This window comes from Sitophilus oryzae, unplaced genomic scaffold, assembly GCF_002938485.1.
Source record: "Sitophilus oryzae breed Bouriz unplaced genomic scaffold, Soryzae_2.0 scaffold_808_pilon_pilon, whole genome shotgun sequence".
Lineage (NCBI taxonomy): Eukaryota > Metazoa > Arthropoda > Insecta > Coleoptera > Curculionidae > Sitophilus > Sitophilus oryzae.
Genome location: NW_022147426.1, coordinates 1,155,884 through 1,175,626, shown reverse-complemented (window position 1 = coordinate 1,175,626; position 19,743 = coordinate 1,155,884). Strand labels below are relative to the sequence as shown.

General features: G+C 34.7%; 1 protein-coding gene across 1 annotated transcript in view; it reads left to right on the top strand.

Moving 5' to 3' along the window:
- Positions 1-19,743, top strand: part of LOC115888735 (arrestin homolog) — a 355,674-nt gene that overhangs the window by 7,729 nt on the left and 328,202 nt on the right. Inside the window, exons 2-3 of the mRNA XM_030908556.1 lie at positions 11,308-11,589; positions 14,490-14,549. Of these exons, the coding sequence (XP_030764416.1) occupies positions 11,534-11,589; positions 14,490-14,549 (116 nt within the window). The 5' untranslated portion in view covers positions 11,308-11,533. The remainder of the gene's footprint in view (positions 1-11,307; positions 11,590-14,489; positions 14,550-19,743) is intronic.

Sequence of the window (19,743 nt, the reverse complement as noted above, 5' to 3'; positions counted from 1 at the left end):
AGAGCTTAGTTTAATTCTCCAGGATACACATAATGTAACCGTTAGTCCTGACACTGTTCGCAATAGATTTAGAGAGGTCAACTTAAGAAGCAGACGCCCCTGGAGAGCTCAACCCTTAACGAGAGAAATCGAGAGGTACGATATTTGTGGGCTCAAGATCATGTTCAATGGTCGAATGAACAATGGGCCAGTTTTCTCTTCACGGATGAGTCACGCTTTGGAATTCATCCGGATTCGAGAAGGCTTAGGGTATGGAGAGAACCAGAAAATCTTATTCGGTTAGATCATGTTCAGGAAGTGCACCCTTATCAAGGTGGAACAGTTATGGTCTGGGGAGGAGTCCAATTAGGCCGAAAAACCGATCTCGTTTTTCTTGAAAGGTTTCTAACAGGAATCACATATCGTGATTTAATTCTTGAGCACCTGTCTGTGTGTTACCATATGCCAATGATTTTGGGAGAAACTTCATTCTCATGCATGACAATGCACGGCCTCATACAGCCAGAGTGGTAAGTGAGTTTATAAATGCTCATCAATTAAACATCTTACCACAGATAACACATAATCTATTATGTGTTATCTGTATTATATGTTATCTGTGATTATATGTGATTATATGTTATCTGTGATCTTACCCTGGCCGGCACAGTCTCCTCACCTCAACCCCATCGAGCACGTATGGGACGCGGTCCAAAGAATAAATTTGAGAATGGGTATGCCTCGTGAAACTCGTAGGGATCTGGTTCGGGCCGTGAATGCAGCGTGGCAGGCTGTACCTCAAGAAGAGATCGACGACCTGATCAGGAGCATGGAGAGACGATGTAGGGCTGTAATGAACAGTAGAGGAGGCCATACCCTTTATTAAGTAAAAATGGTTTTATCTTTTTTTTTTAATTCACAGTTTAGAATAAAAAAAATGTGTGTATTTTTTTGAGTTCAATAAAAATCAAGGTAAATTTGAAAAATTCGGTAATTTCGCATTTTTATTTCCAATACGTCCAATATTTCCAATATTTCCAATACGTGTAAACTATTTGTTTATTTTAATTTTATTATATCAGAAATGCAAAAAATAAAATTACTGACGATGGCTGGATGAAATTGTAATATCCCTAGACTTTTCCGGTGTGTGTATATGCAGGGTGGCGCCAAGGAGAACGACAGTTTGTATTGAAATTAAATTTTGTGAGCGTATGTAGGTTAATTCAGAGCATTTTTATAAATATAGAGAGTTCTACAGGGTGTCCCCTAAAACAGTTACATATCAAAATTGTGTTTTTTGTAATGGAACACCCTATATATTAATTGCTTCTGAGAGAAAAATAAAGGTGTGTTTTATAAGAGAAGTATATGACTAAAATGTAAGGTTTTTGACATATTTAACATTTTCTAGAAATAAGGAACAATTTTTAAATTACAATAAAAGCTAGGTACGTAAATTGGAATTTACCCGGTATAGCCTAATATATAGTTAAATTAACTATTGTACTTTAAATCAAATTAAAACATGATCCAAAAAGTTATACAGGGTGAGACAAAATTAATTTTGAACATTGGTCACCTTTAAAAGCATGTTACTCTTTTATTTTAAATGGAACACCCAGTATATTATTCCGATATTCAATGGAGAATTCATGTCTCTTCAAAATACTATTAAGGTTGCCTACCCCTCAAACAAAGATTTTTTCATTTACATGATTTGATCTGAGTAGATCTTTATTATTTGATAGAATCTAGGTGGCTGTAATATGTCTGACGTTACTTTAACATAGCTGTCTAATTAGTCCAACTTTAAAACAACTAGTTATCATTTTGTGTCAGTTAAAGCAAAAAAATTTCTCAGAAATTTGCCGAAAATGCAAACTTATCCTATATCAGAGAGAATTTATATGATTCTATTAAATAGAATACTTAAATACTCCTGATTAAACAGAGAGTGTTTAAAAAATTCGACTAACTATTGTAGACAACATGAGAGAAGTTATTGTAGCTGCTTTTCGAGGTAGAACTCCACATATCCTTTTTAAAATGAAAAGAGATCCTTTTGAAAAGACACTCATTTTATGCAGTTAACAGGAAAGGAAGCATTTTGAGCATTTGATGTCATTTGGCTAATTTTTGTCACATAATTATAGGTTTATATCTAGTTTTAATTGTGTAATAATTAAAATATATTTTAAATGCGTATCTTTTTATTACCGTTGAGTATTTTACTCTACGATCTTTAATTTTTGTTAAATTAACAAAAGTTATATCACAGCCACCCTAGATTTTTTCAAATAATAAAGATCTGCCGAAACAAAATCATAAAAATTAAAATATCTAGGAAAATCTTTGTCTGAGAGGTAGGGAACCTAATAATATTTTGAAGATATATAAATTCCCCATTGAACACCGGAATAATATACTGGGTATTCCATTTAAAATAAAGGAGTAACTTGCTTTTAAAAGTGACTAATGTTCTATATTAATTTTGTCTCATCCTGTATAACTTTTCGGGTCAAATTTCAATTTGGTTTAACATACAATGGTTACTGTAATTAATTATCAGGCTATACAAAGTCAACTGAAATTTAGGTAGCTGTTAAATTTAAAATTTACTCTTCATTTTCACAAAATGTGAAATATGTCAAAATCCTTAGATTTTAGGTATTTGCTTCTTTAATAAAACTCACCTTTATTTCTTTCCTAGAATCCTAAAATCTATTAATATATAGGGTGTTCCATTAGAAAAAACACAACTTTGATGTGTAACTTATTTGGGTGACACCCTGTATAATTTTATATATTTTTATAAAATGCTTTCAGTTAACTTACATATGCTGCCAAAATTTCATTTTGATATAAACTACCGTTCTCCTTGGAGCTTCCTGTTTAATACAAGAGATGAGTATTAGAGGCATATGAGAGGCGCCACCCTGTACAGAGTGGACCGAATTGTATTCAGGAAACTTCCGTAGCATATTCTGCAGATAAAAATAAGTAAAAGAGTTCGTATAAATGTATGTCCTAAAATGCTTAGTTTCGTAGCTACAAAAAATGTTTCGTTTTTACAGCACTTGTCCTATTAAAGATCTATGGTGTAGGACTGTCGGGCTGAGTATCAACTCAGACAAAACCGCGATAGTGCCATTCACCAGAAGGCGAAGTCTGAAAAACTTGAAAAGAATCCAACTAGATGGAAAGGAAATACTGCCAACACAGGAAGTTAAATACCTGGGAATAACCCTGGACAGTAAACTCCTGTGGAACAGGCATATTAAGAACACTACCAGCAAAGCCATAAAGGCTCTCATGATATGCAGAAGACTGGCCGGAAATAGATGGGGCTGCTTCCCTAACATTTTGCGCTGGATGTATACCATGATAGTAAGACCCATGATTACTTATGGAGCAGTTGCCTGGTACACAAAACTAGAGCAACGGACGGCAAGGCTAAACCTATGCAAAGTCCAGAGACTAACATGCGTTTGCATCACAGGAGCCATGAGAACCTGTCCAACAGCAGCAATGGAGGTCATTCTAGATCTAACACCACTGCACATTGTCATTGGTAGATATGCCAATGCGACATTGATTAGAATGGTCACTAACGGAATTAGTACTGGGAGAATTGTCAGATCAGGGGCTTGGAACACCCTCATAAAGGAAATACCACTCCTGCAACTCCCAGTGGACGATATGCTAAGAACGTACAACTTTGAGAAACATCTCCATGTAGTATTGAGCAATAAAAAGGATTGGAAGAGCGAAACGCTTGCCCAGCAGTTAAAAGACCATACCATAACTTGGTATACTGATGCTTCCAAAACCAATACGGGAACAGGGATCGGAGTGTTTGGGCCGAGAGCTAAATACTCCGAACCAATCGGCACTTACCCTAGTATCCTACAGGCAGAAATCTACGCTATCGAAAGATGCATACAACTTATCTTAGATAGGAACTATCGGAAACAAGAAATAGCCACCTTGTCTGATAGTCAAGCAGCGTTAAAAGCGATCAACTCAGTATCAATCCATTCGAAATTGGTCAAAGAATGCATAGAGAAGCTGAATAAATTAGGCAAAGAAAACAAAGTCCTCCTAACTGGGTGCCTGCTCACCAAGGGATAGAAGGCAATGAAAAAGCAAATAATCTAGCTAGGAAAGGAGCGAACACTCCACTAACTGGACCAGAACCGTTCTGCTTTCCAAGTGGTAACCAACTCAAGGCGGAACTCAAGAACTTGGAAGATTCCATCCGCAACCTGGAATGGAAATCTTGCAATGGTCTAAGACACTCGAAGAAGTTTCTGAGGGCTTATGATCAAGAAAAATCACAGATCTTCCTGGGTCTGAGTAAGAACAATCTTCGGATTGTCACGGGGTTTTAACAGGACACTGTCTCCTCAATGAACACCTCAGTAGATTGAAACTAAGAAGAAACGGCGAATGCAGATTCTGTGGGGAAGATGGTGAAACACCAGTACACCTCATCACTGAGTGCGCCGAGACGACAACCATTCGTGCCATGAATTTTGGTACGACTGATATTGGAGATGGAGAACTACCCTCTATAAAACCGTCCCAGATACTGGCTTTTGTCAAAGCCCTGGGACTGTATGATGAGTTATGATTCAAGAAAGGGGGACACAATGGATCTGTAAGGTCGAAGTGATTAACCCCCCTCCCACTCATTCTAAAAAAAAAAAAAATTAAAGATCTAAAAACTGGCAAAATATCATGACAATAAGAATAAGAAATAAAAAACGTCAATGTAAGTAATAAACTAACTATATAACAGTGATCATCTAGAACAGTCCGTGCAATTCGGTTTGTTACAGAACAAGCGAGAATCAATCTAACAGAGTCTCGCCGTCCTATATTGCTCTCCTGTGACAGACACTTGTATTAAACAGGAAATTGTGTGGAAGTTCCAGCAGCGTTGCGAACTTGGCTAATATTCCGAAGTTGTTTGGCGGTAGCCGAGGGGAATTATCACGTACCACATCTGAAACGTGAGACATGGCGACGTAACTAGCCACTTTTATTTGTCAAAGTCGCTCGCTTTTTGCTCTATGCAACGCCTGATTAGGGCGGAAACTTTAGTTTTAGTTTATAAAGTACGGCACGTATTACTTTCGAGTCTGTTTTTAACAATGAAAATGTTAAAAACAATAGCGTGGTCATTTTATTTTAAAATGTACAGGGTGGGTCAAATTCGACGCTTTTAAATGGAAACACCCTTTTCTAGAGGAGATAGACAAAAACTAATATCGGTGTCTGGAGCTCAATTTTTGTCAAAAACATGATGAAAACCGCATATTATCGATATCTGTTACCGTTTCGGAGTTACGGGGTGTTTTTCAAAAATATGCATTTTTAACAAATCGCTGTAACTTTTTTGCTGTGGAAAATGTTGTAATTTTATGAAAATATTTCCAAAGCACCTTTTTACGTAGAATTTAATGGCTAAAAAAAATATACTTATTTTTTTTTAAATTAATAATTTAAGAATTATCAATAGAAAATTTGATTTTTTATATGGGACAGCCTGTATATTTGTAATTTATTGAAAATAATTTAAAATTACCTTTCCAAAAATATCAACAAAATATTCCTTATGTTTGGACTAAAATTTGCTCGAAAATAAAGAAATAATTTAAAATTCCGTTACAATGATGGAAATAGATTGAAGTTTTGTGATTACGATGATATATAATTTATATGGTTTTGTAACAAATTGCTCGCTATTTTACGGCAAATGCTGAAGCTCTGCAAACCTTAATCAAAGCACGTGTGTTTGGAATTTTGGGTGTGGCTTAACACGACAGGATCGGGCTAAGCCCTAGGCAGATTTCTGAAATAGAATATATATTTCCTTCGGCCACACGCTTTACCCGACCCCTAAGAGCGACCCGAAAGTACAGCGTAATACTCTTATTTATTATTATTATTATTACAGCGTAAGACTCTAAACTTAAGAACTAAATAAAACTAAAGTTTTATTTAGTTCGTAACACCCTACATACCCATACAGCACGTCCAAATGAAATTACGTTTCTACAAGGGAGACACATGAGAAACAAAATATGTTAAAGTGAACCTAAGTGTTCATCTAGTTCTAACATATACATATGAGATACACGCAGGTTTATATTGATAGAATTGTGTGATACAGTGTTTACTAGTTGTATACCGTATGCACTCAAGATTCTAAAGAGTTTTTTGTAATGTAACAAATAATTATTAAAATGATGAAATCTGACGTCGGTATATGAGACATACAATGTTTAAGTCATATGTATGTGTGATACTTCGTATCATAGTTATGCCTATAGTACACACCTTGTATAAATGTGACGTATACACATAATACAAATATCTATATAGACACTTTGTAATAGTGTACTGTTGTGTCTACATTCTAGCATGAAATGAAGGTGTGCGCACGCGCGGATAGCCTCAGCGTAGATACACCGACCAAGTGTATCTTATGTGTCCTCTCTCCTTTCTCCTTTCTAGGAGTGGTTTGTGTTAGCAGCCATTATTGTTTTATCATTCCGAAGATCTATATACATGTTCTGTTTGTGTGTAGTTTAAAAGAGATTTTAAGGTAAGCACAAGTGTTTAATTACCTTGTTACACCTTCCTAAGAGTATTATTAATATTATAGCAGCGACTCTTCCCTTACTCGATACCTAATTTGCCAAATTTTGACTCCAATGAATGAAAACTCCAAATATTCTCGTATAATGATAAAGAGGTTAGCTCTGCAATATGATTTTTTTTTAATTTGGAAATAATAAAAATCTAAATGAACCAGAGAAACAAAAATTTAAACACTTTAAAGAACTTCTTACACTGATATTCGGTAAGTTATTGATGGATCAATATACAGATATGTTTAATATTCAATAATCAGTTTCATATAAAATTTAAGGGTGAGATTGTTAATCTGGAAATAAAATACAACGAAGTCCAACAGAGTGTTCGATGAAATGAGTATGCTAACAAACCAACTGCTTGGAGGGAAAAGAGGAGAAAAAAATGACTAAACGAGGTCCACCAAATCGTGGCGATATACCAGTGTTTACCATTATAGTATGTTGTTATACTAGGTACCTACTTATATTTTTAATACATTTTGATACAAATTCTGTTCTTTTACTGTGTTTTCTTTTGGAAAATACAAAGTTTTGCCTTCCTAATTTTCGTTCTAAAAAGATATAATTGGGATCATTGAATAAATAATTCTTAAAAAGAACGAAAAGTTAGGCATCAAAACTTGTATTATTTCCTAAATTCGTTCATAAGAAGTAGTTTTATTCATTCATCAATCGTTCATAAGAAGTAGTTTACAAGATGTATATACGAAGCAAAATACATACGTATATACGCGGTAGTCACAACTGCAATGTGTAAACAGAGTTTAAACGTCATACACAAGCACTGTGTGTCCTACGGCACACTGTGTATTCCTTACTTTGTGTATACGTAAATGCTATACTGTGGCTACATTGTGAGGCGGACGTTTAACCTTTGTGCATACGTGTTGAACTACAATGTGTAAACGTAGCATATTTACATCGGGGTAATTGTGTCACCCTGTGTCTGCATCTAATAATGTATACACATCGTAAATGTGATTTGATGTGCTGTATGGGTACGTTCTATTTTAATGTAGTAGCTTCGCGTGACACTTGCTAAATCTTAATACACCCTCGGTTTTGGTTCCCGAGTCCTTTTAATTTGAAATTCCCGCCCGTCTTTAATCAGTCCAATTAATGTACAAAGAAACCGCACCTTACGCGATCCGTATATGGAACGTGTAGTAAGCCTGTAGCGCGCGGTGATGTTAAATTGGATCAAGTAGGCGGGCGGGGGATGGCCCGAATCCACTCCGATTCTCGGTTCGAGTTGTCGCGCGCTCGTAATCCGAATCCGCGTGAATTATTCCCTTTATTCTACGGGAAATTAATGGGCGGGGTAGGATTGTTAGTCCTTTTTTTTCTTTAAAAATAGTAAGGGATCTATTTTTATGAGATCTCGCACCTGTTTGTAATCGAAGAACTGCGTAGCGAGACATGCCATTTTTATCTTTACTAATATATAAAATCCTTAAGTGACTGACATACTGATTAATCGCGATCCTGCTCAAACCACTCAACGTAAGAAGTTCAATTTTGGCATACAGGTTGATTCTAGGGTGTAGAGGTTCGATAAAAAGGGATTTTTCGAAATTCCAGTTCCAAGAGGGTGAAGCCACCCCTCAAATATTACAATATTTTTTATTTAAAAAACAGTCAAGTTTCCGAAAAAACGCTTAAACACGTATATTTTGTTTTGTTTTTTACATATTTTAAGATTTTTTAAAAATGTATACAGGGTGTTTCGAAAAATCTGGCCATTGATTAATCACGATCCTGCTTAAAGCGCTTGACGTAAAAAGCTGATTTTTGGAAAACAGACTGACTTTAGGGTGTAGAGGTTCGATAAGAAGGGATTTTTCGAAACTCGAATTCTAAGGGGGTGAAACTATCCCTCAAATATTAAAATATTTTTTATTTAAAAACCGGTGAGTTTTTCGGAAAAACTCTTAAACACGTATATTTTATTTTGTTGTTTTACATATTTTAAGATTTTTTATAAACTTATACAGGGTGTTTCATAAAATATGACCATTGAGTAATCGCGATTTTGCTGTATTGTCACTGGATTTCTGTACCATCGAATAGAAATAGAACTAAGCTAGTTGTAGCATTAAAAAGAGCATGAAAAATTATACTGGCCAAACTATTACTCATATAATAGACATTGATAATATTGTGTCAACTTTCGCCCATGCTAAAGCAAGGAAAAAAGAATTTTAATATGTCCATGTTCCTATTTACATTGATTATTTTAATTTAGTTAGTTTTGTTGTTGTTTTTTGTTTTGTTTTTATTTATTTTTGTATTTATTTGATATTTTATATCTTATATTCTATGTTGCAGTAATAAATAATACTATATAAAAATTAATTTGATAATGTTATTTCTATCCTAAAATATGGGGGGACCCGGTTTGGTTTGGTCTTTGCACACAGGCCCGTGAGTCTGTCGTTACGCCACTGGAGTCAATATATTAGTAATTGCTAACTATAATAAATGTAACAAGAAATGTTTGTTATAACGTCAGTTTACTTTTAATAAGCTAACAATATAGGAGATTAAATTATCTAAGAATCTTCTTAAATAACAATCCTTTATAATTCTGCAAGTTCTTACTTGGGTAGAAATAGAGCCGTAGCGTTGCGCCTTAATTAATTTATCACGAAACGCAAACATCGTTTCGCTGTTTAATAAAGCTGTTTCTCCCTCCGATTTAATTGGAAAATATCTCTATATTTCCGTAGAATTTTTCAGTCCCGCAGAGAGTCTCGCTGGTTTACATTCGAGCTACGATACTAACTTTAATTTATATTTGGTATAAAACTAAATTTGTAAAACCATACGAAGTTTTTTTATATTTTGCCAAATACTCGTTCGCGAGTAAGTAAAAACACTTCGAGAACGGATAACTTTAGCCGGTTTTGGTTCATCTCGGAACACTCAAACAATCGACTGACGTTTATTTTCGGGTTCATAAGGGTAAATCCAGGATTCATCACCACTGACAACATTGTAGATATTTTTTGAAGTTCCTGCTTTAAACCGATGCCGGTGTAGAGTTTTTTGATACCAACTGACTCTAATTGCTTACTGTTCTTCCGTCAACAGATTCAGATAATTCTTCATGTAAACTTTTCTTGTAGATTTTTTTGCAGTGACGAAACACCTAGAATGTTTTTGTTTGGCACACTATTTTTATAAAATTTACACCCCGTATATTAGCGAATCTTAGACGGTTGAGATATTCTCCATCTGTTATTAATTCTTTGTTGGTCTAGTCCATTTGACGGAAGATTTCTTCTAGATTTGCTGTAAACAGTTTCGGGATATACAGTCGTATTCATTTACCAGTTGGAAACTCTGGGGATATTTTATACAGGGTTGTTCACCACATACGACACGGAGTATTGTAGCTAAACGATGCGATTTTTACAAATTGTAAGTTTGGGGTTCGTTGAAGGACTATTAGAGCTACAATTTAAAAATATTTTTACAAGATACAGAGTGTCCCAAATAAATAAAAAATATCAAAGTTGTATTTTTTTAAATGGAACACCCTGTATATTATTACATTTTTAGTTTCCACGATTAAAATAAAGGTAAATTTGATTAAGGTTTATTATACTTAAACCTTACCGTTTTTGAAATATTTTCAATTTTCTGAAATTTCAGTAAAAATTTTAAAGCTTCATTTCTCCAAGGGTATCAATGTTTTTAATACTAAATATTTAATGAAGTTGATTTATTGATCAGTTATTGTGTTGCAATAATAAAAATAATACTACCTTATACAGAGTGTCTAAAAATTTATTTTAAATAATTATTAGCTTCAAACGGCAATAACTTCTTTAATTTAAATGGAATGCCCTGTATATTTTAGGAGAATCAGATGCACAATTAAATTGTGTATCAAATGGTATTATACCATTTTTTACCTATCCCTTCAAGTTTTCGTAGAAAATGCATTTTCTTATAATTTAGACCTCATTTATCAATATATCCATGGAATATTGACATTTTAGATTGTTTTTAAAGCAACAAATGTACAAAATGTACAGATTAATAATATTATCGTTTTTAGCAAAACATATAATAAATAAAAAATATAATATAATTTTCTCCTGTCCGCTTAACTTTTGCTTATGATATTGGCGAGAGTTTCTATATAAAAGAAGCCTCTTCTCAAAGTCTACAAAGGTTATGGCTAGAGGAAGTTCGTATTCATGGAATGTTCGTATTCGTGGAACTTCGTATATTAGTATCCCTACATTTTGTATACTTATATGGCAACATCCAAGTGTATTTTGTTCAAATAAGAGTGTCAACGGGGCTTTAGAAAAGATCGACACGACATAGTACCGAAGAAAACCATATCGTTGTCGTGTTTCTCTGCATAAAATTCCTACACCAACTTATCCCAAAACTTTCTGCAATTATATTCAGTTACAAGCTACACAATAGACAGCAAATTTGTACAGACCTAATCATCGTGCATGGTTCAGCCTAGAACTACTTTAAACTTTACAGAAAACTTCATTCTTCGGGCTTCAGAATAAAATAGAAAAAATAAAAAAGCTTGCACGAATTCTTACAAAAGGTTTAATGAAAGTTTTCACGCAGTCTGTTGTTAGCTTTCACCAAGAAAATACTAATTTTTCTCTGTTTTTCTTTTCAGAAAGATGCGGAAACCAGGACAACCTTAAAGAAGATCTATTTTGTGTGAAAAATTCGGGAAAATTTCAGAACAGGAAAAATAAATTCGTACAATTAATTTTGTTTAGTGAGTTTGGACGTTTTTTTTCTGAAAATTAATATCATACAGTTAAATCGCGAAATGAAATAAATGTGATATATAATGTAGTTAATTTCGTGAAGTAAATAAAAACAATTATTAGTGGAGAATGACGATGGATACTGATGAGGCTTCAGCCGCCGGGCCTAGTACTGCTCAGGATAGGTACGATTTTATCTTTTTTTAGAGTAACCGTCATCATGAAACATCCAAGTAAAAAATGTGTTTTAGTAACGTATAAGATACGCTACCGAAACACCTGAGTTAAACTGACGTATCCTAATTATTATTATTTTTGATAAGCTGTAAATAAAAGCAAAAGTGCAGCATAAAAAGATATACAGGGTGGTCCGAACTGTATTCCGGAAACTTCGGCAGCATATTTGGCAGATAAAAATAGGTAAAAAAGTTCGTATTAATGTATGTCCTAAAATGCTTAGTTTCGGAAATACAGGGTGTAGAAGTTTTATTTTTATTTCGATTTTTTCCAAATAATTTCTGATGTAACGTCAATATTTGGATGAAAACTGATATCTAGGAGTTTTTCGATATAATAAAATTTAATTTTGATGTTAATATGATTCCTACCTGTAGAGGACGCCACCTACATATTTTTTATCTGGTTTGAAGTAGTGATGGGATCACTCGAGTGAAAAATACTCGGTCATCCCAGTATTCTTATCCTCGGTATGTCTCGAGTATTTTTGTCGATCCTCGAGGATTACTCGGCACGCAACTAACATCGGGTGTAGTGTACCGTCCTCGCTGCGGGCGACGATACAGGCGATTTTACGATTTATGCTGAAACCTTTTATAGGACAGAGGATAACCGTTTAATCACTTGCTCGCATATCGCTCGCAATAATAGTCGGTTTTCAGAGTAGTAACCTGGCATTTTTGAACAGAAATACATTACTTATTTTTGTTTTCGAACCCACTACCTTGAAATTGGTAGACGAGAGCCTGTACCTCTACGACACCGGGCACCCTTAAACTTTAAAAAATAAATTATAAATAACTTCTACACTCTGTATATCCGAAACTACCCATACAGCACGTCCAAATGAAATTACGTTTCTACAAGGGAGACACATGAGAAACAAAACACGTTAAAGTGAACCTAAGTGTTCGTCTAGTTCTAACATATACATATGAGATACACGCAGGTTTATATTGATAGAATTGTGTGATACAGTGTTTACTAGTTATATACCATATACACTCAAGATTCTAAAGAGTTTTTTGTAACGTAACAAATAATTATTAAAATGATGAAATCTGACGTCGGTATATGAGACATACAATGTATAAGTCATATGTATGTGTGATACTTCGTATCATAGTTGTGCCTATAGTACACACCTTGTAAAAATGTGACGTATACACATAATATAAATATCTATATAGACATTTTGTAATAGTGTACTGGTTGTGTCTACATTCTAGCATGAAATGAAGGTGTGCGCACGCGCGGATAGCCTCAGCGTAGATACACCGACCAAGTGTATCTTATGTGTCCTCTCTCCTTTCTCCTTTCTAGGAGTGGTATGTGTTAGCAGCCATTATTGTTTTATCATTCGGAAGCTCTATATAAATGTTCTGTTTGTGTGTAGTTTAAAAGAGATTTTATAAGGTAAGCACAAGTTTTTAATTACCTTGTTACACCTTCCTAAGAGTATTATTAATATTATAGCAGCGACTCTTCCGTTACCCGATACCCAATTTACCAAATTTTGACTCAAATGAATGAAAACTCCAAATATTCTCGTATAATGATAAAAAGGTTAGCTCTGCAATATAATTTTTTTTAATTTGGAAATAATAAAAATCTTAAATGGACCAGAGAAAGATAGATTTAAACACTTCAAAGAATACACTGATTGATATTCGGTAAGTTATGGATGGATCAACATACAGATATGTTTAATATTCAATATTCAGTTTCATATAAAATTTAAGGGTGAGATTGTTAATCTGGAAATAAAATACAACAAAGTCCAACAGAGTGCTCGATGAATGAGCATGCTAACAAACCAAATGTTTGGAGGGAAAAGAGAAGAAAAAAAACCAAACCAAACTAAACGAGGTCCACCAAATCGTGGCTATATACCAGTGTTTACCATTTTAGTATGTTGTTATACTAGGTACTTATATTTTTAACACATTTTGACACAAATTCTGTTCTTTTACAGTGTTTTCTTACTTCTGGTTTCTGCAGTGTAAATAATTATTATTATTGTGTTATTTGCGCTATTGCGTTCCACGATATAAAGAAATATAAGAATTTTATTGTTTAATCACTTAATACATTTTATGGAAGAAAAATGACAATACTGCCAACAAAACATAACAAAAATGGAACAATTTTAAGGCTACTTCTCTTGAACTTACGATCGAGATACTTTTGGAAAATACAAGTTTTGCCTGCCTAATTTTCGTTCTAAAAAGATATAATTGGTATCATTGAATAAATATTTCTTAAAAAGAACGAAAAGTTAGGCATCAAAACTTGTATTATTTCCTAAATTCGTTCATAAGAAGTAGTTTTATCTAGCACAAGATGTATATACGAAGCAGAATACATACGTATACACGCGGTAGTCAAAACTGCAATGTGTAAACAGAGTTTAAACGTAATACACAAGCACTGTTTATCCTACGGCACACTGTGTATCCCGTACTTTGTGTATACGTAAATGCTATACTGTGGCTACATTGTGAGGCGGACGTTTAACCCTTGTGCATACTTGTTGAACTACAATGTGTAAACGTAGCACATTTACATCGGGGGAATTGTGTCACCCTGTGTCTACATCTAATAATGTAAACACATCGTGATTACATTATTAGATGATGATTTGATGTGCTGTATGGGTAAGCACTTTAGGACATACATTTATACGAATTTTTTTACTGATTTTTATCTGCAGAATAAGTTTGGACCACCCTGTATATATTCATTCTTCTATTTTCACTGTGCACTTCATTTCTCACTTCGTTTAAATTAGTACAAAAAATTCTGTGATTCTATTATGTCTAATATAGTATTTTGTACTTGATTGTAGGGAACCGACAGCTCCGGAACCAAAACCGACAGTTCCTGAGTCAAATATCAGCACTCAAAGGTAAATATATTTAATCAGTCTTGTTACTTTGTGTTTTAAATATTTTTTCAAATTCTATTCGAGTAAAAAATGACTTTTTGTGCCTCTCCTGTAATGTAAAACGTACAGGGTGAAGGACGAAAACTAATATCGGTGTCTGGAGCTCAATTTTTATCAAAAACATGATGGTGAAAACCGCACATCGATATCTATTACCGTTTCGTAGTTACGGGGTGTTTTTCAAAAATGTGCATTTTTAACAAATCGCTGTAACTTTTTTACCATAGAAAATTTTCTATTTTTATGAAAACATTTCCAAAGTACCTTTTTAAGAGAATTTAATGGTTTAAGTAAAAAAAAATTAAAATTAATAATTTAAGAGTTATCAACAGAAAAATTGATTTTTTATTTGGGACGCCCGGTATATTTTTAATTAAATGAAAAAAAACTTAAAGTCACCTTTCTAAAAATATAGCACACTTTATAATTCCCTTCGAAATACAGATTTTTAAAAAGTTCGCCACTTTTAACTAGTAGGCTTTGGACCCCTTATTGATCATCTGCCCCTAATGGAACTCGAAAATATATTTTCCAGCAAGACGAGGCACCGCCTCAGAACTGTGAAGTTATCAGCTAACTTTTGCAGCCAATTTCAAGAATAATTGATTAGCTAACCAAGATCCCATCCGTTGGACGTCGAGGCCGCCAGACTTAGTGCCTATGGATTTTTATCTTTGCGAAAGAATAAAGGTTATTATTGTTAAAGTGCCTGTATAAACTAGACAAACATTAAAAGTTCTTAGCGTTTATGCGAGGGTATCTTTCACCCCCATGGAGTTAAAGAATTCCGCGAGAAATGTTCAAAAATTGCTTTAAAATTGCAAATATTATTTTCGTTTTAATTATTGCTCACAGCTACAATCTTTTTGCATTACAGCCAGCGCACTTCAAGCCTACTTATTCAAAGTGGGCGAAATTATAAAAACTCTATATTTCTAAGAGGAATCGAGCAAAATATCAAGTACCTATGTTATATTTTTGGAAAGGTAATTTTAAATTCTTGTGGGAGAGGGGGGGGGGGGTGTCATATAAAAAATCAAATTTTCACTTATAATATCACAAGAGCTTAAATTATTTTCGGAAATTTTTTTGAGGGCACGAATATTTTGAAAATTATCCCGAGTCGAAGACGAGGGATAATTTTCCTAAAATATTATGTGTTTTGTCATTTTTGTTTGCGATTCTGTCATTAAGCTATTACTAGTTTTAAAACGTCTGTACGTAGAGTAAGAAGTGTATAGCGAAATGTCGCGATTTGGAAAAGTAAACCAACAAGTCATTAAAGAAGAAATTGAAAATATAAAACCAGATAACACCCGAAAATCAAAATCAAGTGTATGGAAACAGTTTGTTGAATTTTGTGATGAAAAGTAATAATTACAAAAAATTTCCACTAAAGTTTCGTGGCGCCTCGAAAAAATTTCCGGAAATTTTTTCAGTTGCCATGGTAACTAGTCAACATTAAAGCATGTTATTGGTTGAAAAGTAGAGGTGTGAAATTTTCTGTTGATAATTCTTAAATTATTAATTTTAAAAAAATTATACTTAAACCATTAAACTCTACGTAAAAAGGTGCTTTGGAAATGTTTTCATAAAAATTCAAAATTTTTCATAGCGAAAAAGTTACAGAGATTTGTTAAAAATGCACATTTTTGAAAAACACCTCGTAATTCATAAACGGTAACAGATATCGACGTGCGGTTTTCACCATCATGTTTTTGATAAAAATTGAGCTCCAGACACCGATATTAATTTTCGTCTATTTCCTATAGAAAACGGTGTTACTCTTTAAAAGCGTCCAATTTGACCCACCCTGTACAGCCTTGCCACCAAAAGTATCATTCTTACTGCTAACAAAACAGTATACTACTACTAACTGAGTTTTTTTGTAGTTATAAAAAATATCTGACAAAGAAAAAAAAATAATACACCAAAATAGCAGCGTAATTTTCTTTGACAAACTGCAATACCGCAATATAAAAAAAACTTTCCGTTCTCTATTATAAAGGTAATTGTCTGGAAGAATAATGTTAAAATAACGTTCCCGCGTCTAGTCTTGTGTAAAATGAGAATCAGATGAGTTTATAATAAAATTTACGACTCTGAGCTCATATTTTTCAAAAAGTTACTTTACGACTTTTATTGCGGCATAGACGAACTTTATTATACATGGTATCCCAGGCTGAGCTCCCATTAGAAGTTTCTAGACAATTAAACTAACTATATCGGAGCTTTTTTGGCCCACTTTTGTTTTACAATAAGTTCTCCCGATTAAAAATATTTTTTATTCTGAATAAAATGATATATCTTCTCGCTTAAAAAAATAGTATCTTAAATTTTAATCTACGGGGTGGTCCAAACTGTACTTCGGCAGCATATTCTGCAGACAGAAATAAGTAAAAAACTTCGTATAAATGTATATCCTAAAATATTTAGTTTCGGAGATACAGGGTGTAGAAGTTTCATTTTTATTTTGATTTTTTTCCAAATAATTTTTGAAGTAACGTCAATATTTAGATAAAATTGAAGTCTGGGGGTTTTTTGACAAGAGAAACTTGATTTTGATGTCAATATGACTCCTATTTGTAGGGGACGCCAACTACATGTGTTTTAACTGTTTTGAAGAGTAATCACTTTTCGACCGTACCTGTATAAAAATATTGAGTAAAAAAATATAGATTTGCGACGTTTTTTACGCAAAAAAGGTCTTTTGGAAACAATCGCTACGAGTAATGGTTCTCCAGATATTTGGAATCGAAATTATCAATACATCAGTGACATAAATTTAACATGTTGACTAAATAGTAGTGATGAATCACGCTTGATACCAAACTGACCTGGAACCGACATTTGGAAAATGTCACAAGGAGGGCGGTGACTACACTAGCGGTAGTCAGACGCCTTCATGGAAAAATCTGGGGCCTTAGACCACAGATGGTGCACTGGCTGTACACTGGAGTGGTGAGGCCTTCAGTAACATATGCATCCTTGGTATGGTGGCCTAAGGTAATGCAACAAACAACAATGCTCAGCCTCAGCAAGGTGCAAAGACTTGCTTGTCTGAGCATAACAGGGGCGATGAAATCAACGCCCACTGTATCAATGGAGGCGCTTCTGGACCTTCCGCCTCTTCACATAGCGATCCAGGCGGAGGCAAGAATGGGACTCTATCGACAACAAAGTGTCTTGTCTCTGGGAAATAGGACAGAAACAGGACACACAAAGATGGGAAATCCTATCGGGGGACCTCTACTCCAAATGAGATCGGACCAGATGACCCCTCTTTATCACTACCACAAACCATTCGAGGTGAACAAAATGGATCGAGGAATGTGGACAGATATAACATTCCTTCAGGATGGACTAACCTGGTATACAGACGGGTCAAAGACCGCTGAAGGAACAGGAGCTGGAGTATTTGGGGAAAGACCAAGGGTAAGTCTATCCTTTTCCTTGGGTAAACACTCAACCGTATTCCAGGCAGAAATCTTCGCCATTCTACAATGTGCGAGAAAAACAATAGAAGAGCTTATTCAGATAAGCTCATCAATATATGCTCAGACAGTCAGGCAGCATTTGGGGCGCTTATGAGCCCAAAGGTATCGTCGAGACTCGTCTGGGAATGCCTAGGTGAACTGGAAGCTCTGGCTCGACGGAACAGAATTAAGTTATTCTGGGTGCCGGGCCACAGCGGCATCCAAGGCAACGAAAAGCCGATGAGCTAGCTAGGCAAGGATCATCGGCATCTTATCTTGGTCCAGAGCCAGTACTGGGAATACCCAAATGTATGGCCCGTAGTGCATTAAAACTCTGGATCAGGGAAAAGCAGAATGTCCACTGGAGAAACAGACAGGGGCACAGGCACAGCAAGGCTTTTATCCAAGGACCTAGCTCCAAAACCGCAAAAGAACTGCTAATGCTTAGCAGGAATAAATTGCGGATTACAACAGGCCTCTTGACAGGACATATGGCTGTCAAGTGTTACCTGAACAAGCTCAATCTGTATCAAGGAAGTCTTTGCTGCAGACTCTGCGATAAAGATCCTGAAACAGCGGAGCACATAATATGTCACTGCGAGGCTCTGGATCGCAAGCGACACTTTTATTTGGGAAAGCTAGGCTAGAACCGGAGGAACTATGCTCCCATCCTATCAAGGACCTGCATAAGTTAGTGCAGGGCACAGGGATAGGAGAATGGGTGCAGATATAGAAAGGGGACAAACACAATAGACCTCACAGGTCGCAGTGTTTCCGGCAGAGGACGGCCCCTTATTGTGGGAAAAAAAAAATAGTAGTGATGTAAAATTTCCAGAAATATATTTTCGGAAATATTTCCCGAAACATTGGAAATATATGGAAATATTGGAAATATATGAAATATTTTAAGAAATAAGAAAAACTGAAATATTTATTTATCAAAATCATAACAAAACATCGCAAAACACAAAATGCTTATACATAAACACAAACAAAGAGGTATTCTTCAAATTAAAAAATAAATTAAGGTTAAATTTGTACAAAAAAAATATTTTTGACAGACTAGTCGAGCAAGAGGCATATCTTTATCGCTGTCATCGGCATCACACTCAATAACATCTTCTTGCCAGTCTACTTCCTCAAAATCTTGAAAAAATGGATCTATTGCCGTTTCCTATTTTCTTCAGCAAATTTTCATTGTGGGATACATAGAGTAGCTTAGCGGCTCTATCATTAGTAAGCCTGTTTCTCTTTTTTGAATGAATATGACTATAAACGCTAAAACTGCGTTCCGTGGCATCTGAAGATGCTGGCATCATCAACATTCGTGAAGCTACTTGTGATAATGAAGATGAAGAACACAGTCCTTTCCACCAGGAGACTGGGTTATCAAAACTACTTTTCCATATGAAGTTATTCATAGGATTATATCAAATGACTTAATCACCATTAAATCTTGGTGCGATTCGAACCTCCTGAGTCTCAACATTTCTAAAACTAAGGCTTTGTCGTATAAAAACTCGTTGCAGCCTTTTGTACTTGACAACACCACCATTGACGTCGTAAAATCCGTAAAATTCTTAGGGCTTGTTGTGGACAATTCTCTGAAATGGGACATACATATCGAAGCTTTGTCGAAAAAATTGAGCTCTGCCTGTTTTGCATTAAGGTCTGTTTCT